At 36.1% G+C, this 22,913-nt stretch overlaps 3 protein-coding genes and 2 long non-coding RNA genes across 6 annotated transcripts; 3 read left to right on the forward strand and 2 right to left on the reverse strand.

The window, feature by feature from the left end:
* Window positions 1-1,036: 1,036 nt before the first annotated feature.
* Window positions 1,037-3,339, reverse strand: LOC125194234 (uncharacterized). Its single transcript, XR_007171735.2, has 3 exons — window positions 2,944-3,339; window positions 1,737-1,797; window positions 1,037-1,206 (listed from the first exon to the last, which is right to left on the reverse strand). It is a non-coding gene; the product is annotated as an uncharacterized LOC125194234 (long non-coding RNA).
* Window positions 3,340-5,248: 1,909 nt separating this feature from the next.
* LOC148923291 (uncharacterized) lies at window positions 5,249-6,476 on the reverse strand. The gene has a single exon (XM_089060359.1). The coding sequence runs from the start codon at window positions 6,363-6,365 to the stop codon at window positions 5,418-5,420; it is 948 nt and encodes a 315-aa protein (XP_088916485.1). The 5' UTR covers window positions 6,366-6,476; the 3' UTR covers window positions 5,249-5,417.
* Window positions 6,477-10,217: 3,741 nt separating this feature from the next.
* LOC148923292 (uncharacterized) lies at window positions 10,218-12,377 on the forward strand. The gene is made up of 6 exons (XR_016132334.1): window positions 10,218-10,314; window positions 10,412-10,891; window positions 11,083-11,204; window positions 11,850-11,973; window positions 12,052-12,095; window positions 12,179-12,377. It is a non-coding gene; the product is annotated as an uncharacterized LOC148923292 (long non-coding RNA).
* A 563-nt stretch (window positions 12,378-12,940) lies between these two features.
* LOC148923293 (non-structural maintenance of chromosomes element 4 homolog A-like) lies at window positions 12,941-16,057 on the forward strand. The gene is made up of 7 exons (XM_089061104.1): window positions 12,941-13,334; window positions 13,628-13,708; window positions 14,173-14,425; window positions 14,520-14,610; window positions 14,854-15,067; window positions 15,173-15,264; window positions 15,422-16,057. Exons 1-7 carry the CDS (start codon window positions 13,175-13,177, stop codon window positions 15,683-15,685), a joined length of 1,155 nt encoding a protein of 384 aa, XP_088917230.1. The 5' UTR covers window positions 12,941-13,174; the 3' UTR covers window positions 15,686-16,057.
* A 517-nt stretch (window positions 16,058-16,574) lies between these two features.
* On the forward strand, window positions 16,575-19,193 carry LOC148923294 (KH domain-containing protein / zinc finger (CCCH type) family protein). 2 transcript variants are annotated; one of them, XM_089061105.1, is made up of 3 exons: window positions 16,577-16,867; window positions 17,475-17,535; window positions 18,343-19,193. In XM_089061105.1, exons 1-3 carry the CDS (start codon window positions 16,795-16,797, stop codon window positions 19,085-19,087), a joined length of 879 nt encoding a protein of 292 aa, XP_088917231.1. In that variant the 5' UTR covers window positions 16,577-16,794; the 3' UTR covers window positions 19,088-19,193. The 2 variants fall into 2 exon arrangements, with proteins under 2 accessions (XP_088917232.1, XP_088917231.1); XM_089061106.1 differs by lacking the exon at window positions 17,475-17,535 and having other exon boundaries at window positions 16,575-16,867.
* The last annotated feature ends 3,720 nt before the right edge of the window (window positions 19,194-22,913 follow it).

The following is a 22,913-nucleotide window of genomic DNA, read 5'->3' on the forward strand; positions in this document are numbered from 1 at the left end:
CGAGTCTTGTCGGATGGTCCCCCACCTTTGTCCCTTTCAGCTAAATGCTTTTTTTGTTACAGACTAATGTGGGGTACAAGATGTTTAGCTGTGGTGAAAGTAATAAAATGGAATTTATCACGAGTTGTTGGAGATTAATTATAGGGGATCGATCCTTGTCATTAATTAACATTACCTTTTTTATGTTTTAAGTGACTTCATATATGTGTTACCAACAATTGATTTTTTTCATATCATGATTGTGTTCGTGGCTCGTATATGGATGTTACTCGCGATTACGTTGGATGACGGTGCAAAGATTGGTTCATGTTGTGTCGTAGAATCATTTGGTTATAGTACATTAGAATAATAATATATAAAAAAAGGTTGAGACAATGTTGGACTTCTATTTATTGTCGTAAGTCCTGTCATTTTAATAAGATGTAAGAAGGTGGCTTTTAGGAAATTAATTTTATTTCATGTAGTAAATTAAACTAATTTCGGCTAAGAAATAATCATGAGAGATAAATTTAACTCGAGGGTGCTATGGTAAAGTGGGCTTTGTAGGCAAGCTGCGACTGCTGTAAAATATTGACCCACAAGGCCACAATGACTTTCGATTTGATTGAATTAGCCCAATTAGGCCCATAACACCACACTGCATGTGTTGTAATAAGGGACACTTTTCTAAAACTTAGATAAGATTTTAATCTTGAAATTCAAACGAACATTTACCCGCCTGTATTAATTATATAGGGATTTATTATTTCCAACGATAGAATCGCCACAAATTAAAAAAAAATGATAAATCATGGCTCAATGAATTGATGACTGACAGCTGAATGGGGCAGAAGCTCGATGGAATTATTATTCATATAAGTTTGTACCAAGCAAGTGCAGTGTCACGACCGCACTTTGCTATGGATAGCAAAACCGGGAAACCGTGACTAGGGGTAGGAAGTAAGAAGAGGGGAATAGAAAGGGGGTAAACAATGACCGAATATTCACTTAGAAATAAAGGGGAGACAGTTTCAAATTAATTTTTTTTCACAAGAACTTGAATGAAAATCTTAGTATTCAATAATTATTTATCGGAGTATAGAAGAACAATAAGCAGCGGAATGAATACGGTCACATGTATGGAGACATGCACCACTGAGAGCCTCTACTTAAAATAAAAAGGAAATCATCAACTTTGCTCAGCATTCTCCACCGTCACTGCTCAACCTGCACATTTAGAAATATATGCAGGGCTGAGTATAAAAATACTCAGTGAACACATTGCCGAAATATACATATATAAAATGAAAATATTGTCATGCCATCACAGTAACACTCGAGGGTTTTCACTTAAAAGGCCCGAGCTTACTAAATTCTTTGTGAGCTAAAGTTCGACTGATCAGTCTAAGTTCTTTCTATACTTTTGCCATATCTGAACACCAAGTGCCGTGGAGATGGTGCTCTCCCACGGTCACTTACATCTTTCTCCATCCGAGGAGGTGGCCACCTCCCAACGGCCTTCATAACTTTATTTGTGACCCGTGGAAGGTGGCCACCTTCCACGGCCACTTGTGTACACTAATCCGAGTAGGGACACCACCCTCACTTGGACCCGAATTCGATTCTTACGTTCCAACCAAACAGATAGGCATAAAACATTCATTTATGGCAAGACAACATCATTTACATAAACAACAAACATAGATTCACATTTTCATATTTTCATCCACATTAGTATGTAGGATAGAAAAGTTCACCTCGCTCGTTTAATTTCCTTAACTTGATTTTCTTGTTCCGACCTTAACTTGCGGAGATAACCTTTTTGAAAACATCACAATATAAAATAAAATACTAATCAAACTTCAAGAAATTCTTAAACTTTACTAGGAATGCATGCCTCCTAAGTAACCCCTTTCACTATTTCACTTATCTTTAAGGAATTTCTAAAACTCATTTTATTTGATGTGCCTTCTTCCACTCACTGTTCTCGGGCTTTGACTAAATTGGATCTATGTATCTTTTACTTTGAGGTTTTATTTTTAAGCAAAATTCTAAAATAAATCGAAAGATCAATTATTCTTGCTTAGTTACACGGAACCATATATGAAAATTAATAGAACCTAAATTTTAATTTAGACATAAAATTCATTATTATATTCTCTCTCAAACGATCCCATGTTCGAAACGGGGCCAAGACTCTCTCGCATTTTCAGCCCGCAATGACTAAATCTCGGAATTGGGCCTCTTCATTTATTTACTGCAGCCTCAAATATTCAAATTAGAGTTGGGCTCAAATTATTTACTCCACTCCTTAGTCCAAAGGAAATAAAATGCTAGCCCAAACCATTAAATTCATTAGTCCAATTTATGAACCCACTACTAAGCTTCTCCTCTCCCCCTCGTTCCATCGTGACTAACAAGAAGAGAAATGAGCTCTCTCCCCTTCCTCTGCAGACTGTCGGCCAGCCTCCCTCCGGCGCCGCCGCCCCTTACGGAGGAGTCCCCTCCTCCTCCTCGTCTCTCTCTTCCCTTTTCTCTCTCTCACATCCGCCGCCGCTGCTGTCTCCTCGGCGGAAATCGCCACTGCAGCTAGAGAGGGTGGTCGCCGTTCAGCCGCTGCTGCTGTCCGCCTTCACTGCTGTTCAGTTATCGTCCGGACAACCCCGATTCATTGTTCGATAGCTGCAAGGCGACACCGTGGCCCCCGATTTCAAACGGAACAGCCCCGAAACCAACCCGAACATCCCCGATTTACCCCAAAAGATAAGTTCTTTTACGGTTATGTTCTTTCGTTTCAGTTTTAAATTCGCAGCAAGCAAGGGGGTTTCAGTTGTGATGTTCGATCGGTGTTGATTGTTTTAATTTGGTTTCGAGTTCCGATTACTTTTGTATGATGAGCATGCTTTTTGTATGATGAGCATGCTTGTGAAATTGATGAATTGAAGAGAGGGCAAAAGTTTATACCTTTGTGTAAGTTTTGGTCTCTCCAGAGGACGGCGTAAATTTGGTTTAACGTGAGAGCTTGGTAGATGAGTTTGTGAATACAAAATTTCCTTGAAAATGAAACGAGGGTGAGAGGAAACTATTCTTGCTCGAAATTTATTGGGAGTTTGTGTGAGATTTCAGGCGGTGGAGGGGGATTTGGATGCTTCGGGGAAAGACGCGTGGAGTGGGAGCTGGCAATATGCAAGAGAGAGATGATGAGTTGGGCTCCTCCATGGACTCCAATTTTTTTTCGAAGTGGGCTGGGATTTAATTTATAGGCCCACATATGTACACCATTTTATTTCTTGTATTCCCTTTCGTAGTTTTTAGAGATATACACCGGTAGTTAGACTTTTTAAAAAAAATATTTTGTTCTATTAGTGTGACCATGTTCCTCACTTGTGTATAACATTCATTTACTAGAACTATAATAACTTATATTAGTCTTTAGTTCTTTAGAAATTTTCGGCTAAACATTCGATGACATTTCGAGAATTAAAAAAAATTATATTCTACCCACCTTAACAAAACGATAAAAGTTGGGATGTTATATGCAGTGACGCCGGTTATTGGAGATTTCAGTCGATTGTAATCGGAAGACAAGATTGGTTTGGTTTAAAAATGGAGCGATGTATGTACAAAAGATAATCTTCGTTGCCGGTAATGGTGTCCAGTCCTTGGGAGGTCGATCGCAGATGTGTGTGAGAGAGAGTTAGGGTTGCATCGCTTTTTTAAGGAGAAATTTTGGGGGAAATCAAATTTGATGGGGCAAAGTAGTCAATTCACAAGCTATTTTGGGATAAACTCGATGTATCAGAAATAAATACTATCACCTTTTTCGGAAGTTTCACATTTGGGGCAATTGCATGTGAACAGTGTGGACCGTGTACAAAATCGAGGGTTAGCCTGTTTTAAAACATGTAAAGTGCATAATTGAAAAAGTCCAGATGAATATATCGGACAAAAGCATGTCCTAAAAAGTTCGTAATTTTTCAATATTACTTTCATTAAATTGGTTTTTTCATTTTTATTTTAAGTTTGAGTGAGTGTGTTGCCTCCAAATATTATTCTTTTTTTTTTTAATAAGATAGTTTAAAAACTTGAGTTATAGCACCACTAATAATTTAATAGTATATTATTCTATACTAGTTTAAAAAACTGGAGTGTGTTGCCACGTAAACTTTGAGTGAGTGTGTTGCCTCCAAATATTATTCTATTTTTTGATTGAGTGTGTTGCCTCCAAATATTATTCTATTTTTTTGAATAAGATAGTTTAAAAACTTGAGTTATAGCACCACTATTAATTTACTAGTATATTATTCTATACTAGTTTTAAAAACTTGAGTGTGTTGCCTCCTAAACTCTGAGTGTGTTGCCTCCAAATATTATTCTATTTTTTTTGAATAAGATAATTTAAAAACTTGAGTTATAGCACCACTAATAATTTACTAGTACATTTAGAGCATTTCCAATGGTACTTCGGCCAGAAATCGGTCAGCAGTTTCTCCCCCTGCCACGTCAGCAGCAAAAATCCACCTGCCACATCAGATTTAGGCTAGCCATAGGCCAGCCGCAATAAAAATAATTCAAAAAATACTACATTTACGGAATTAAAATCACAATACGGAATTAAATTTACGACATATATACGGGAAAAATTCGTTAATTTTATTTAAATTAAAAAAAAGTACATTAACTAAAAATCAAAAAAATTACATAATAAAAAAAAATCTGGACTTCCACACACGAGCCACCGCCCCACTCTACTCCTCACTAATTTATTAAAAAAATACATAAAAAACTGTTAGTATGCCTTGAATCTGTTATAGTTTGCCGCTAGCCGAACGGGGCCCAACGGTATGACATATTTCTGTTTTAGTTCTTAATTTTGTATTAGGCCTAGTTGTTGTTGTCCATCGTTAGATGTTGCTCTTGTACAAAAATATAGAGAGAGAGAAAATCGCGTTTATATAGGTTTTAAAAAAAAAAAAATTAAAAATCGGCGCTGGCCGATCGGCACGCCACAATGGCGGCCAGCGGACGCCGATATTTTGGCCGATTTAGCGCTGGCCGACTCCAATGGTTCGGCTAGCGCGACGAATCGGCTAGCCGACCATTGGAGATGCTCTAACACATGAATTGTGAAGAAAAAAAAAAGGTTGAATTTGAGATTTTTTTTTAAAAGTTCGAATTGAGCAAAAAAAAATTAGAGAAACGTTTAAATCTTGATGAATTGTGCAACGTATGCAAACAAGAAATGCCAGAAAATTGAACAAATAACGGATTAACAAAATTTGAATTTTTATCTAAGTCTATAGATAAATGCAAAATGAAATCGACTCCACGATTTACAACCAACTATATTGATCCAATAACTTGAATCACACTTAAAAAAACTTAAAGGTAAATAGGTAACTAAATTTCAATAGACCTTGAACAGATTTAAACACCCTTCAAAATGCCTCCTTCTCTATTGATGTGTTATCACTATCGACTCTACCATCGGCGGCATACTTGCTCCGGTGGTGATCGGAGAATATATTCATTTTCCCGGCTGCCACGTCAGATCTCAAATCAATCAAAGCCTTGCTCAGCAGCCCATTCTCAGCTTGAATCACCTCAAGCTGTTTCTTCACCCCCAAACACGCCTCAGCCACGTCATTGTATGCGGGACCCGATTTCTCCTTCTTCGAATCAGCTCTCGCCACTTGTTCAATCCCGATTTTATCCATCACCAAGTACGGCAGTCTAATTCCAGCCATCCGATCACCAGCCTTCCCCACCACCACAGCATCCATTTCCTCTGCCGCCTCCCGCGGCGGAACCCTAAACCCCCACCTGAGGTTCACCATCGCGAAATCGCGCAGCGGCACCGACGTCCTCGCGGTCAGCTCAGCGCCCTTCAGCAGCCCGTCCAACACCATCCCCGCCTTCTTCGACTCCGCCGCCGGGAAGAATCCGTTCCCGTTAAAATAGTTTCCATCCACGAAATCCTCGCGGCCGGCGTTCAATTTCTCGCCCAGATTCTTCACGGAGGCCGACGAGTGTGACTTCTTCAGCGAGAAATCGCCCAAATCGGGCTTGAAGTGGATGAAGAATCTAGGGTTTTGATTCCCGACTAAATTGAACTCGGCGCTCATCACCAGAGGGCTTTTACTGGGCGAGCCGAAATGCCCGATCCCGGTTTTGAAAACGAAGCTGAAAGGCTTTTGCGAATCATTTGGGCGGTAGGAAAATTTGATAGAGGGGCCGGAATCGAGAAAAGTTCTGAGGTTTAGGGATAATTCTTTGGAATCGCCAGCGGAAACGCCGGACTGAAAGGGGAAATTCATAATATTGAGTGGGATTTTAGCTCTGAGCAATGGCGTCTGCTCATCCCTAAATTTGATTGAAGCCTTCATTTCTTCTAGGGATGATTGTGTGCTGTGAGAGTGTGGAATTTTGGGTGATAATTTATAGAGAAGAGAAAGCGGCGAAGATGTGGCTGAAGAAGGGCAGAGGGAGACTGCAGCCTCTTTTTTTGGCGTTTGTTGTGAATTGTAAAATGACGATTCTGGTTTTTCGTTTATTGAGATGCGTGATTGCTATAGGGGGTATAATTGGAATTTAAACAGGTCTTGCTGTATAACAACGAACTTAAATTTGAAATGAGATCTATATTTTGAAATTTAAATTTTTTTGGAATTATATGGATATTGTAGTACAATAATTGAATCGAGTTTTGTTGACTTTCCCTGCTCAGCAACACAGATGGTGGTGGGATTGCAATGTTTTCGGGATTTACCAAACATACATTTTCTTGCAATATTTTCAAATTGTTTTAAAAAAAATTAGTACTCCATTACCCTACTAGTAGCTCGTATTGGAAATTAATTTTGAGAAGGAATATCTGATTAAAAATGATACTCCCTCGCAGTGGCGGAGCCACGCTGGGGCGTGGGGGGCCCTTGGGCCCCTCAGCCATTAAAAGTTTGCCTATATATAGTATATGTATGCACCAATATACAAACATATTTCTAGCTTCGTTGGCTCCCTGTCTGGTCTAACATCTAAAAGCTCTCTAGTTCGACACTCCTTAGGCGCAGGTTTTAATTTTTTTTATGTATTGCTTTTATATTTCTCTTTTATGTTTAATACCCTATTATATTATTATATTATATACTTATATTTATTCTCTTTCATTTCAAAATGTAAAATCGCACATATATTTAAGAATAAAAAAAATATTCTATAACCTCATAAATATATACAATACTAATATATAGTATTATTGTTTTATAAAATACTAACATATCGTATCATTGTTTTCTTTCATTTTGAAACTTTAATCTATACATATCTATAAATAAAAATTATTTTTTTTCCCATAAATATGTAAATACTACTATAATACTAGCATCGTTAATTTTTATATATAAGTTTTGTTGATTTTCTCACAACTAGTAATTTTATGTAATGAATTTCACACACTCATATTTATTATCTTTACAATTTAGGAAAATAAATTAATTCACATTGTCCATGTTTTTACTTATTTTCTCTATATATAATTATATATGTTCCTCTCAACGATCCCTCTTATTGCTTATGTAGTTATGCCTCATTAATTTTGGACAATATTGACGGTTGATATTAAAAATATTGAACAATTATTAATAAAAAAATTTGGACCCCCCACCGATAAATTCTTGGCTCCGCCACTGCTCCCTCGGTCCGCCATTAGGAATCTCGTTCCTTGGCGGCACGAGTTTTAAATAGTGGTCCGTCCTACCTGTATATATTAGTTTTAAATAAAATGTGAGTAGAATGAGTTAAATGAAGGTGAGACCCTACTACCATTTATGGTAAAAGTGAACCGGGACTCCTATTCGCGGACGGACTAATATGGAAAAATGAGACTTTTATTCGCGGAAGGAGGGAGTACTTATTTCTTACGAGCATACTGATTGCAGAAGTAGTTCTGAATATTTAGATAATGAGCGGTCATCGAGATCACAAGGATTACTTTACAATTTACATGTTAAAAAAGCGTATGTTTTTCTTTTCTGTCATGCGCTTTAATACGGAACTAGTACTAAATTATTGTAAGAGTTGTGAATTGATATGGAAAGTGTTCAACGCAGTCTTTTGTACTACTATTTGTTTATCTTTCTCACTAAGTGCAAATTAGCTAAGTAGGTATTAAGATGGATAAACTATGTATTGCTGAAATTAAAATCAGTGATAGTTATGGTATGTATAATATAATTAGCAGAATGCTTGACTTTTTTTTACAATGGTTGACATAATGTGTCTGTGTGCTACCTTTCATTTTTGAGGAGGCACTCAAGTGACCTATAGCAATTGATTGGCATCATAAAGAGAATGTAGACTAGTTCTCAATTGTGTACAATGGGATGGTTTGTAATGGGAAAAATCAAACATAGGCTTTCAGCATCTTAACTCATAGATCTAATGTAAAACATATCTCGTTTTTTGCCTAATTTTGTAGGCATTGCTCCACGTAGTTATTGATAGTTGGTTGCTCATGTTAGTTCAGAATCACTTCTATACTGTTGTTTTTGACGATCTGCTCAGTAAGAGGACTTATCGATTTTGTTCGAATTCTGCTATTCTGAAAAATTATAACGTCTCTCAGTCTCTCTCTGCTTTTCTTATTTGCTATATCTGCACATATTGTCTAGTCTATGAGCTTGCAACTGTCTTTCTTTATTCGCAAGATGTAGTATATAATTAGGTGGTGTTCGGTTTCCAATATAAAATAATAGTATAATATACAATCTAGGATTGAGTTGTAAAATTATTTTAGTCATAGGGGGTTAGCTATGACTAATTATCCCATGATTAATAATCTAGGATTGAGTTGTAGGGTTGAATCTCATGAACCAAACACACTACAAATTTAATCCCGGATACAATCTTGCAAACTGAACACCCCCTTATTGCTCCCCAAGTTCGTGAACTACCTGAGTCCCACCGTTGCTTATATGCATTATACTAACTTAAGTTTGAAAGAGTGTTATGAGATAGGTATACTGATAGTCATGGCCTCAAAGGGCCCAAGGTCTAAACTTGACCATGAGTTGTGGGCTAAGCGACAGAAGGTGTGTATTTTAACTTCATATTTGCTCATTTTGTTGACAGTATCTGTAATAAGCTCCAAAAACACTTACTGCACCACTTAATTAGCCACTCTTAAGATTTTTTTTATTTTTATTGCTATACTTGGCTTTATCTATACTAGGGCTGGGGAATTATACCGAAATACCGGAATACCGGACTTACCGTACCGAAAAAATACCGAAAATACCGTTTTTTCGGTATACCGTAGTTTTCGGTACGGTATGATACCGTACCGATCTCTATCGGTACGGTAACGGTATTAGATTTCCCATACCGCGGTATACCGAAGATTCGGTATGCCGGTATATACCGATGCTTCGGTATACTGTGGTATACCGGTATACCGATTGATATATATATAATATATAAATATATATTTATATATGTTATATTTAAACTAAATTTTAAAAAATAAGAATTTTTATTATTCAAAAATAAAAGAATCAAATTTGGGAACCCTATTTTTTGAAGTAGTCTAAAACTAGATTTTTTTTTAATATTCTGGATATAATAGATTTTTTCACGGTATAATGGTATAACGGTATGCCGTACCGCAAAACACGGTATAACGGTATATCAGAATGCCATATCGCAGTTCGGTATACCGCAAAAGTACGGTATACCGAAATGCGGTACGGTATACCGATAACACGGTATGGTAACGGTATGGAAAACTGTCATACCGAATTTCCGGTATACCGAACTCCGGTATACCGAAACTTACGGTACGGTATCGGTATGGTTTTTGTCATACCGTAACTTTCGGTACGGTATACGGTATGACACTTCCGGTACGGTATACCGTACCGAACCACCCCTAATCTATACTTCCTTGATACAGAACCCTGTTTTGTTAGTTATTACGTGTTTTTATTCATATAGTTTAAGTTGCATTTGCTTGAAACCTGTTACAAATAGCATTAATAAAGCCATAGGTTTTGAACTGATAGCTGTCTGGTATCATTTTATTGTATCCATGATTGGTTGTTAGAAGTTACAATAACACACACACACACGCATGTATGTACACATTGTACGTAGTAGCTTGATTGGTATGAAAAGCTGGAGTGCATAACAATTCAATGTCCTATCATTCATTCAATGTCCTATAATTGTTTGTACGGGGACTGTTTTTTCTTGAACTAGTTCACTGTAGCTCCAAAAGAACCTCAACGTCCTAAATCACATTGGGATCATGTCCTGGAAGAGATCGCCAGGTTGTCTAAGGTAACCAAGTATGTCAAATTTCAACATGATACCTAATTGATTGACTCCGTTTTCAACTTGCTAAATTTTTCCTTCTGCTCATTGTATTATTGTTTAGGACTTTGAGTCTGAGAGGAAATGGAAGCTTTCTCAGGCAAAAAAAAGTTGTTATACGAGCCAGCAAGGGCATGCTTGATCGGGCCACCAGAGGGGAAAAAAGAGTCAAAGTGCACATTTTTCCTTTTCCATTTTGCATGTAGTTGGAGGAGCTTTTGAAGAAAGATGTCATTTTAACCCCTTTTATTTTGGACTGATGTTATTGCAATTCTTTATTCAAGCCCACTGATAATTTGGTAAGGCTCAACACAATTGATCAGGAAGAGGACCAGAAGTTAAGAAAAGTTGCCTCAATATTTCGAAGGATGTAAAGAATTCTGGATAAAAATGGAGAAGCTGGAAAGTCATCTCCTGAACTTGCTTTACAATGATATGCTTTACACTTTCATTTGACTAAATATCTAGTTATCATGGCAGTGCAGGTATTATACAAGCATCAGTTGGAGCTAGATGTGAAAAAGAAGAATGCTCTTGATAAACAGTTGAGTTCCTTCTAGGGCAAACTGAATGGTGTTGTATTATATGAGAACTTTTTGACTATCTGCCTGTGAATTTTATGTTGAAATATCCCCATGGAGGATTAACATCAACAGGTTCATGATGAACTTAATCTGTGTTATCATGTTTATGGAAGTACTGATGCTCATCAGTCATCATCACCTCTTCTTTTAGGTACTTGTCTATGCTGGCTGAAAATCTTGTTAATCCACCAAGTCTTTGCGAGCCATCTTACTTATGCAATGCTGAAACAAATCTGAGTTCTTCTACAAAGAGAGGTGGCGAATCAGATAATGGTATGTGATAAAATTTTGAAATTGGTTGATTCTACTGTTTTATAGCTTGCTTGAGTTTTGATCCTTTGATAATGCTAGGATCCCAATTAGATATCCCTGCTACAGATGCAGATTATGATTTGCAATCCACTGTTAGACAATTTGCAGTTTTCATGCATTTTATTTTCTAGCCTAATCTCCTTTATATCTGTTTCTTCTAACTGTTTTTGGCAACTTGACCTTGACCTGGGCTGTTAGTGGTTTTCTTTTCCAAATCTCTTCTTACTCATGACTTCTTTATGATTTTTTACAAGGTAGCCAGACTTTCATACTCGAGCTAAACTCGGGCGAGTTTTCATTGACAATATAAGATGTTCAATATATGATATATGATTTTCTTGGAGGATCACTACTAATTATCTAAAGATTATAATTGAAGCCATGCACTTTGTTCAGATATAATTATATTTCTACTGAAAGGGCTTGCATTAGTTCATTGGACATGTTGGCCATCTAGTTTGTGAGCTTGTAGAAAACTGACTTTGTTCCTGTGCTTGCTTGCAAAAAATAATTTGCAGTTATTTTTACAGACCCCAATTTTGTCTTAGTGAAATCTCCTGCTCTTATTTAAAGCCGTTATTATAGAGTATCTCCTCTTTTCTTCAGGAACTGTGGATGCGGATTAGGCTCTCATCATTAAAAAAAGAGCGGGAAGAGGAATTGGCAGCATTACAAAGTGAAATCGATTTACCTCTGAATGAGATACTCAAATGTTATGCTGCTCATGAAGGTACATCTTTATTTACGTCATTTTGGGAGGTTCTATCAATCTACTCTGAAAATTTGGTTTCTTCTCTATATTATGTAGTTATCATTCACACTAATGAGGAATTGCTTGCAAGGTATAAAAAGGTACAGAGAGAGGAGTTCCCTGTTCCCTCCCTTGTGTTCTTATTGGGTGTAGATAGTTTTCTGATGCTACTTTTTTCATTCAGGATTGTGACAGTGAAGGTGTAGATGATCCCTCTATATATATTCTAGTCTATTTCTGGTTCTGAAGAGTTATTAGATTGTAGAAGTAGTTCCAACAGGAGATAAGTAATTGTCACGCGTTAGTGTGTAGGATAATATTCTTGCGAGTGGTGTTCCTGCTGCTGCTTAAACTTTGTTCCGCAGAAGGAAAATGTGGCTGCAGTATGTGTGGATATAGTATTTTTTAACAGTTTTCTTTATTTTTTTATGCGTCACGGAGGACTCCAACCTCAAGCATTAACCTTTCCACCGTTTGACCAACTCACCCGCACAACAGTTTTCTTTATTAATCCATGGCAATGCAAAGGAGGCAACATCCTCTGCAAGGAAATTGCAACATTTGCTCATGTTAAATATATAGTACTAGTAAATGTTTCTCACTCTCTTTATCTATTGAAGTCCAGCAGAAGTTAGCGTGACAATATTGTTTGATTGGAAATCGCATAAATAGCTAAATTAAAATAACTCTAGTTTCATTTGCAAAATTACCATTCTAATTTTAAACAAAAGATTGCCAGTAATTACTTAGAGAACAATAAAAACTTAATCATTTCTTAAATTAAGTAAATTTGGAGGTTACCTCCAAGATGGAGAAAATATTTAGTGGTGTAGAATATTTTCTCCCAAAGATCATCCCTCAATCTCAAACCATAAGGCCATAACTCCTCTTATTTATTGATTAGATAGTTTTGAATAAGGGAAATATTCTTTAATTTGTTTTAATTAAAAAGTAGAGAAGAGAGAGAGAGATCGTGCGCTCCAACCCTCAAATATTTCAAACCCTCCCTTTTGGTATTCCCTCTGCATTTCGAATTTCCCAATTCCCCACTCTCACCATTTTGCCCTCGATAACCCCCCATTCCCTCCAAACTGGGATTTTTAGGAATCCAATTCTGTTTTTCTCCCTCTCTTCTCCAATTCCCAGCCCTGGTTTATGAACTATCGTATTGCGAGAAAAGATGCGAACCGTAAAGAGGGAGATATTTAACCGTAACAATCGGATTTCACAGAACGCCAGTGAGGCACACGATGCAGCGGATAACAGCGGAGCCGACGACGCTTTTGTTAAGCGCAGGGTTCTTCGCTCCAAGTACCTCACTTTCAAAAACCGAATATGCGGTATTTGCACTTCATTAGATTCTCTTCAACTTTAATTCTTACTTCAGCAAATTTTTGGGTCGTGGTACAGCAGTTGTTTGGATGTGTGGAAATAATATTATCCTCTATGTATAAGTTTGTTTGTTGGTAGAATAATATGTTTTGAGTATCATAATGGCTTTTTACCCTTGCATTTCTAATTGGCCACTGCATCAGTATATGGATATATTATCTCTTAATTGATTACATGGGTGAATTTGTTTTCTTATTATACTTAACCTGATCTTATGTTGTTTTCATATTTTATTGTGCAGATGAGAGGGATGATATATCAAAAGTTGATTCTCAAAAGTTCAGAACATTTATTGAAGAAGTAGATAGCTTGCATCAGCTAGGTAAAGTTGCAACTACTTATAATTGCATCTTTTTTTTATGCGGATGGACTCTTCGTGTCTTTATAGATAGCTACTGTCATTTGTTTTGATATATGGGTAGGTGTTCTACCGTTTCTCATGTGGAAGTGGTTTGCATTCTTACTACTTTCTGTCAATAGCATAAGATTAATGGGAACTGGGTTGAATTCTAACTTTTTTATGAATTAATATGGAAAATACGATTTCATATAATGATACATGAAGAAGTAAGCCAATTGATTGTTGGGAAGGGCTTGGATAGCATAGCATCTACAGTGTAATCCATCAGGGAACATTTTATTGGGTGTAAATGGGACTCATTGCTTGCTTTACTCATAGCATCTACACTATTGTTAAGTTGTTTCTGTGATGTTATACCTTATTGCTTCATTTGCTTTTGATTCTCGGTCGACTAAACTTATAATTATTTTTTTTCCTATGTGTAGTACAAAAGCCCAGGGAGCAAGTAGCAGATGCTGAAGCTCTGTTTGACATTACAAATACATTGGTGACCTCTGTTAAAGCGTATAACAATGATGGCTTAACGCCTTCAGATTTTGTTAGCTGTCTTCTTAGAGATTTTGGAAAAGAAGGTGGACCAAGTAGTAACCGAAATGAGCAAAGTGGTTCGATAAGATGGGAAGACATTGGACAAGTTGTCTCTGTTGTTTTCAGCAGTGCTCCTGGTTGTCGTACAATGTAATCTTTTTTCTACACTCGGCCAATTTACTTTTGTTATTTTTCAAAAATTTGCAGGATGCCTAACTTTGTTATGTTTACCATGGACGTATAGGATTGGCCCCATGAACACTGAGTTAAAGGAGCGTAAGACTGCAGTTCATAGAAAGCGCGCAAAACCAACGGAAAATTCCCGGCCAGAAGAGGTAAAAAATCTTATAAATCTTTGAAAAAGAGAAGTAACATTAGATATCAATACTTTTTCACCCCCATGGGAGAACTGAAGCACCAAGCTTTGATGTTTTATTTTTCCTTTTTTTTTGTTCCCTTCACTTCCCACTTCCAAAAGGTCTTTACTTCTCTCGGATGTTTTGCCTCACCATATAACAAGGATAGGGCATGATAACCAAGCTGACTCAAATGTTTTTTATTTTTTGGTTATTTGACAGCTTGAAAATGATAGTGGTGAGAAAACAGATACCGATAAGAATATGGCTACTATGTTTAATGTCTTGAGGAAGAATCGCAAGGCCAAGCTCGAAAATCTAATATTAAACAGGAAGTCGTTTGCACAAACTGTGGAAAATTTATTTGCTCTTTCATTTCTTATAAAAGATGGACGTGCTGAGATTTCAGTGGACGGCACTGGACGACATCTGGTTTGTAAGTATACCTCTTACTCTCTAGCGGGGTAAAATCCAGTGTAGTTTCATAATATTTTCTGTGATCTCATCCCTCACTTCTACATGGAATTGCTTTTCCTTTCAGCCCCAAAGAATGCTCCTAGTGCTGATGCAATTCAATCTGGCGAGTCTGCTTATAGTCATTTTATATTCAGATATGACTTTAAGGACTGGAAGGTACTTTTAGCCACCTTTTATCCCTAATTATTTGTTATATCACCTTAGAAATATATCACTTTTCTTGTTCTGCATATTCAATATTCACAATCAATTCCTCATACAAACTTGATTTTTTTATCTATATAAATATTTCCTGGATAATGTCAACTTTTAGGCAATGTTGGATTCTGTTGCTGCCGGGGAGGAACTCATGCCCCATAGACTCGAGGCAAATGAAGCTAGAAGTAACGCTGAACCAGATTCAGAGTTTGATGGATCCCAAGCTGCACAGCCTTCAACTCCTATAAGGAAATTGTGTAGGAACCGAGGCTTGGTTATACAGGAGCAGACTGTTGTGGAAGATTCACCTGAAAGTGACACTAATACAGCTACTGATAGGGCTGCTGCCATTCGTAGAGGAAAGCGAAAATTAAGATGATACATTGACAACTCGTAAGGTGCATTCTTGGGTGTCATGCAAAACTGAACAAATGGTTAGTTTGTTCGTGCTGTGCTGGGATTTGGTATGCCAATCTCTCCTTGGCTCGAGCATCAAGTAGTTATTATTGTTTCTTTTTTGGATTTTTAAATGCGTAGAAATTTGAAGACTGCTCGATGTAGTTGTTTTATTTCTCGATGTAGATGTGCATAGTTTGGCTTATCAGTTCTCTTTATCGTTAATATTGTATGTCCTTTCTAGAATGCTGTAGTAGCAGTTGAGGCTGACATTATTCTAGAGTTTCCTTGGAAATATTCATGTATAGTAACGGTTCTAGAAACTTATATTAATATATTATGTATGTTTATCCAACTGTGCATTTTCATTCTTGTGATAAAGATGTGCCCATAATCGTCATTCGAGTAACTTCATAGTGAGAATCAGAACATGGTTGTTAGAAATCCGAAATGGACTGGAACTCTGAAAGGCGTTTGATCCGACTTTCGTGCATTTTGATGCGTGGTCCATCCGTTCTAACGTCTAATTAAACCATTATTGTGGGCTTGTGGCTAATGAATATCGGTTTAACTTTTCTATATATCTACTTTAATTATTTATTGCGATTTTTTTAAAACTGAGTTAAAAAGGAGGTGATTCAATTTTTGGAGAGTTGGAGTAATTAATATCAGTATTACTGTATTAGAGCTAATTATAGTGGTTGGGCTCTTGACACCGGAGGCCCACTACATATATGAAGCCCATTTACAGAGATGTGGGCACGTGATATTGAGGATCTTTCCATTTTTATTTATCTGAAAACTCGCGCGCGGAATCCAAATTTTCTTCAACTAAATTTAATAAGAAATAAATATCCCTTTAGAAAATTCACCATCGCGAAAATTTTATTATCACTTCTTTATTTTAGCTGCATCTTCCCGCTTCGGGCAAACCCTAGATAGATTTACATACTGTGGTGATCTCGTTCAATTATTTCACTCGGATTCCAACTTTAACCGAATACTGCATCGCAGATCCTTTTCCGGTGGTTTTGGAATCGTATATTTGCCTTTTTTGTTTTGAGTTTGAGCTTCGATCTGAGCTTCGGAGCTATGGATATTCGCAAGAGAGGGAGAGTTGAATTCGATCCGAATGCTAATGGTGGACCGAAGAGATCCAAGCCAGGTATATTTCGTTTCTATTTTTTTTTAATGAAAAATCATATTTTAAGCTTAGTAGTATCTGATTTGTGCATGAGTGTCTATCGTGCTCTCTGTTTATTTTATGTTCAAATCTCATTCTTTACTATTGTTTCCATATACATACACGGAATTATGTACTGTATGAGGATTTTCTAAATTAGCGTTTGTTATTATATACTATTAATGTTCATATGGATCCAGTTTGATTTTCGTGAGTTTGATACATTAAAATTTATTCTATATCATATATCTTTAGTCGCTTCGCGGGTGCTGCTTTTAAAATATTAAAAGTTTAAGTTCTTAAAAGATCTGTAAAAACAATTTTACATAGTTGAGTTAATGATTTTGCTACTTAATTCAAGGAATAACTTTTTTAAAATTAAGTTGTCATTTTCAAGAATTTTGGATTGATATCTCTTGTGGTTGTGGTTCCTTCTTATGGCACGTAGCTGACAAATTCCGCTAATTATGAGTTCCTTCTCGAATTACTTGTTATTAGAAAGTAAAAATATCTCTAGAAACTTATGTTCATGATGTAATAATAGACTAAAGGTTTTAACTCAGAAGAAATAATTAATGTTTTGCAACAGAATTGGACTCCTTATCAGGTGGTATAGGCAGCAAAACGAAGCCTTGCACGAAGTTCTTCAGGTTCAAATCTCAACCTACCTAATGTAAAATTTGAATCTTAAAGATGATTGGCATGCTTCAACGCTAGTAATGATAAAATTTGTAGTAATTTGCTCTAAAAATATTGTTCTAATACTATCAACTGGTTTTTTTAAACTTGACCTGGTTCATATTCAAAGCTTTTTTGGATATAACAACACATCTACTTTAAGCCATTAGCAAGAATTGATGTTTCTTATATTATGATTTAGATTCATCTGTATCCCAAACCAGTTTTAGCATTCACAATGTGTGCACTAATGCCATGGGGCAGTTCATATCTAAAAATTGGGAGCTTTCTAAGAAACGTGTTAAGAGGAAAAATAGAGTCTTATTGTGAAGAATTTGAGATTGGCTGAGAGGTTCTGAACAGGACTTTTCTTGTACAGCAGAAGAATTGACCTCTTTTTTGTGCTTATCTCAGATCAAATACTATAAGGTTTATAAGGCAACGGTTCATTATTGTTAACTGTGGCAGTGATCCTCCAATTGTGTATTGGGATTGATCTGTTACTGGGGACTTTGTTGGGACTTTCTTTTTTATCAGTTTTCCTAGTCCATTTCGTGTGCCTTTAATGAATCTCTAGTTTATTTCTTTCTTGGAAGGTGTAGTGATTTCTTCATACATTATTGAAGCTAGACTACCTAGTTTGATCAAGTTTCAGGGCTCTCTCTGTCCCAAGAATTTGGACCATGCAGTCCTTGAACCCTGTTAATTCGCAAAGTATTCTGGCGTGCTGCACTTAAAAAATGTGCGGCAACTTTATATAACCTTCTATTTTTCTGCAGCATGGCTGGTTGTCCCTTTGGTGAGAATTGCCACTTCCTTCACTTTGTTCCTGGTGGCTTCAAAGCTGTAGCCCATATGATGAATCTCTCTCCTGCCCCCGCCTTAAAGACACCAGCAGGGCCACCCCCAAACCAGAATGGTTCTTCTTCAGCTGCTGTGAAGACCAAACTTTGCAATAAATTTAACAGTGCCGAAGGTTGCAAGTTCAATGACAAATGCCACTTTGCTCATGGAGAAAGGGAGCTCGGCAGACCTATTGCACACTCTCAAGAGGATCCACGTGCAGTGGGACCTGTCACTCCCTACTTTGGTGCTCGAGCAGAACCACCTGCACAAGGACTTGCAGCCAGTTTCGGTGCCTCGGCCACGGCCAAGATCAGTGTGGATGCTTCTCTGGCTGGTGCCATCATTGGTAAAGCTGGAGTCAATTCCAAGCAAATCTGCAGACAAACAGGAGCCAAGCTATCCATTCGGGATCATGAAACAGATCCCAGTCTAAGAAACATTGAGCTAGAGGGCACATTCGAGCAAATTAAGCAAGCAAGTACGATGGTGAGGGAGCTTATTGTCAGCATTGGATCTAGTAATGCCCCTGCGAAAACTTTGGGAGGTGGAGGCCCTCCGACCCCAGGAAGCAACTTCAAGACCAAGCTCTGTGAAAATTTCTCGAAAGGCTCGTGTACATTTGGAGAGCGATGCCATTTTGCCCATGGTGCAGCTGAGCTACGTAAAACAGGTTTTTGAGTTAATCCCATGCTTTTTTTTACCTTCCTACTACTCTGTTATGTTCCATGAATTAATGAAGCAAACTTTACTTGTTATTTATTCTAGTTTTGATTCTTGCGCATTACCAGTTTCTATAAATTGATTGGTTCTGTTTTTTTTTTGTTTTTTTTGTATCTCCTTGGCAATATTTGAGATGGCAACGAGACCTAGCATGGGTTCTTTTTGTTCATGGAAATGTGATAATGCTGCTAATTTAATTTATTTTTTGTCTGGTTTCATCATGGAAAATTACACTCTAGTCACAGACGAAAACAGGAGTAGTATTTTTTATAATCTTTTATTATGCCAAGATTAATAGTATCCAGAATGTTTGTTGGTTAGAGACGAGTGTTTTATTCAAAAAATTGAGGGGCTATGCTAAGAAAAATGAAGGAGTGAGCTTGTTGATTCTAATGAGCGGAATCTAATTTGGAAGCAGCAGCCTCCTGTTTAGCGGCGGCGTTGTGCTCGCGCGTCTCTTGCTTTCGGAGTTCAGCATTGTGTTTCCTATCTTGCATTTTTTCTGTCGCCAACTCCTTCTCCAATTCATTGTTTGCGGTCAACTTTTCCACCTACATGCAAATTCTATTTTATAAATATACTTTCATCTCCCATTACAATTTACAATATCACTATTTTCGTTTTTCAATATATGTAAATAAATCAATATTTATTTATCAAGTGATCAATCAAAATTCAATTTTCCATCCTAGTAGATTCGTGACAAAAATATACAGCAAATAAAGAGTTTGCAATCGCTATTAATAATAAAACCTTTTCTTGAGCGATGGCCTTGGTTTTTTCCAAGCCTGATTTTGCCGATGCGGCTACGTTTCCAGCTTGTTCTTTCATCGAATGCATTTTCCACCTTTTTCCTTCAAAATTTTCTGAAAAATTCGTACACACAATACAAATACTAGTAGGAGTACAATTTAAAATGAGAACCAAATTCAAGCAATAAATAGATTCCCGGGGCCTACTTTGTTGGGTTTTCGACACATCTCAGCAGGACCGCAGGTTTCGGTTGTACATTATACATCGAGTGGTAATTGCTGTTTGAGATTTTTAATTTTCAAGGTTTGTCACATTATTATCATTTTATAGTGTATGTCTCGAGCAATATCACAAAATACACCGACTAATACCAACTTTTGTTTGTAGTTAGAAATATATTTAGCCGAGAAATAAAAATTCAAGGATGCATTCATTAATTTAATTCGACACAGTGACTAATACCAACTTTACGTCACAACTCACACATCATTAAACATCGGGCCTTGATTATCAAACCAAATTCACATTGTCAAGTTATTTGTAAATTGTAGCAATATCTTGTTGTTTATTTTCCTTTTAAAATAAAACTTCATAGTTATTACTCCCTCCGTCCCAGTTTTATAGTCACATTTTGCCATAAAAGTCCGTCTCACATTTATAGTCACATTTAGAATTTTCCATATTTGGATATAAAATTTTACCCCATTATTCACTAAAATTACACCCAAATGTCATTATCAACATAAAAATAAACCAAAACAAAAATAAAAAACCAAAAAGTCAACAAGGGACCCACCTTCAACCAACTCATTTAATTTATTACACACTCTTTTATCTCACTTCATTTATTACATACTCCACCATCTCACTCTTCCATCTCACTTTATTTATTGCATACTCCACCATCTCACTTCATTAATTACACACTCCATCAATTCTTTAAAACTCGTGTCCTAACTAAATATGACTATAAATGTGGGACGGAAGGAGTAGTATCAAACTATACAATGTAGTTATGGAGAAGGTGGCATTTTATTCAAAGACACGTTTTATACTTCGCATGTGACCAACACGTGTCTGCTCTCACTAGATTTGTTTTGTCCGTCACATTTATATACAGAGTATAGATACTCAGACAACCATTTAAATTTCCTTATTAAAAGTAAATTTGAATCATTGAAGAATATGGTCCCAAATGAATTAACTTCAACAATTTCATACTCCTTTAAATTGTACTAGTAGTATTTTCCAGCGAGAAAATTTAACGTATTTTAAAATTCTATGTAAAAAAGAAAGGGACAATTATTATTAGTCTATAAAGGCGGACACACGTTCAAGAAGGGTAGGGCTTAAGCCGTTACCCAAATTTTTTCTTTTAGTTTTTTCTATTACTAAAATTTTCAAAAATTCTAAAACTTATCTCTCAGCCCTTACCAGAGGAAGTTATTTAAGACTAAATCATCAGAAGTTATAAGGAAAAAGGGGCTGAACAATCAAGGGAAAAAAATGTACAGAGGAAGAAATATAACAAAGGCTACGGATATGGTAGGACGAAGAAGATGACTGAACTTAAAGAAGTTAATAAATTATTATTATTATATTTAAAAAATTTTAGTAAAATGTGTCATGCTTTATGTCAGTGTGTTTGTCGGCTATTGAATTAGTACTCTCCTTCTGTTTCCAATAGCTGAGACAAAACTTTTCTAACACAAAATTTTAGAAAGAAATATATTATATTAAATAAATAGATAAAAAAATAAGAGATGAGAAAAATATGGAGATAATAAAATATAACGTGAACAAAGTAGAGAGAATAAAGTAAGAGAGAGTAAAATAAGAAAGAGTAAAAGGTTACCATATATAAAAATGACCCAACTATAAAACTTTCAAAAATAGAAAAATGACTCAACTATAAAGAAACGGGAGGGAGTAATAGTGCAATAATTTTTTAAAACTTCTCCTTTTATATAGTAGTGATAACTTCCATTAATAAATTCAACTGATACTAAAATTATCTTCTCTACTGTATTCTTTTCTGTTTTCTTCGTAAATAATCTAAGCAAACTCAAAATTTGTTTTCATAGTGACTTTAAACAATAAGTTAATTTTTCTTTTTTTTTCTTTTTAATTTAATTATACAAACTTTTTATTATTTTCATTATATACTTTTATCACAAAAAATTCTTTATCTGTTTACGAAAAATTGTCTAAACTATTTTTTGGTATGTCCACTGTCATTTATATTCATGGAAATGTTTTCATCAATTTTTCTCATTTTCTATTGTACTTTATCTACTATTCACTTCGTCCGCTATTAGGAGTCTTATTATGGACAACACGGGTTTTAAGAAATGTTAAGAAAAAGTGAATGGAAAAAAGTTAGTGGAATAGGGCCCCCACTTGTATATATTAATTTTAAATTAAATGTGAGTGGAATGAGTTAGTGGAAGGTGAGACCCTAATACCATTTATGGTAAAAGTGAACCGAGATTCCTATTCGCGGACAGACTAAAATGGAAAAATCGGGAGCGCGAGTAATTCTCTTTATTTATGTGGCGTTACCAATACGCATTAAACTTGTTCTGTACATATATAAGACTATTATTTATTGATAGTGCTAATATACGATAAAGCCCCTACTAACAAAAATTTCTGCGTCCGTCCTGACTAGCAGTATATTATATAATTCCGTCCCATAAAGTACTAGTAATATATTAATTTATTTATAGCTCATATCACTATGATTACACTAATAATAACAACGTGGGTTCAACTGTCCACTAACACTACTTTGAAACATTTACAATAGGAACAACCCTCCTCACAGCCCATCCACATCATCAACTTATCTCACAGTCAATCGTTGTTGTAATGCGCTGTAGTAGTTTTTTATTTGCTTCAAGTTTCTTGATTGATTTGGTTCGAATCAAGTATTTTGATCGTATATTTCTTTTGTTTTTGTTCATATGAATTTCTTGTTTGATTTAAAACTTATTTAGATGACCATTATCTCTCTTGTAGTCCATCTGCA

The sequence above is a fragment of the Salvia hispanica genome, chromosome 6, assembly GCF_029641045.1.
Source record: "Salvia hispanica isolate PSC_SH4W2 chromosome 6, Shi_PSC_v1, whole genome shotgun sequence".
In the NCBI taxonomy this organism is placed as follows: Eukaryota; Viridiplantae; Streptophyta; class Magnoliopsida; order Lamiales; family Lamiaceae; genus Salvia; species Salvia hispanica.

Bases quoted from the DNA above. Each gene is read 5' to 3' on its own strand.
- LOC148923291 (XM_089060359.1), bottom strand. From the start codon at position 6,365: ATGAAGGCTTCAATCAAATTTAGGGATGAGCAGACGCCATTGCTCAGA.
- LOC148923293 (XM_089061104.1), top strand. From the start codon at position 13,175: ATGCGAACCGTAAAGAGGGAGATATTTAACCGTAACAATCGGATTTCA. The intron at 14,426-14,519 runs GTAATCTTTTTT...ATGGACGTATAG, and splicing joins GCTCCTGGTTGTCGTACAAT to GATTGGCCCCATGAACACTG. The intron at 15,265-15,421 runs GTACTTTTAGCC...GTCAACTTTTAG, and splicing joins ATGACTTTAAGGACTGGAAG to GCAATGTTGGATTCTGTTGC.
- LOC148923294 (XM_089061105.1), top strand. From the start codon at position 16,795: ATGGATATTCGCAAGAGAGGGAGAGTTGAATTCGATCCGAATGCTAAT. The intron at 16,868-17,474 runs GTATATTTCGTT...GTTTTGCAACAG, and splicing joins ACCGAAGAGATCCAAGCCAG to AATTGGACTCCTTATCAGGT. The intron at 17,536-18,342 runs GTTCAAATCTCA...ATTTTTCTGCAG, and splicing joins CCTTGCACGAAGTTCTTCAG to CATGGCTGGTTGTCCCTTTG.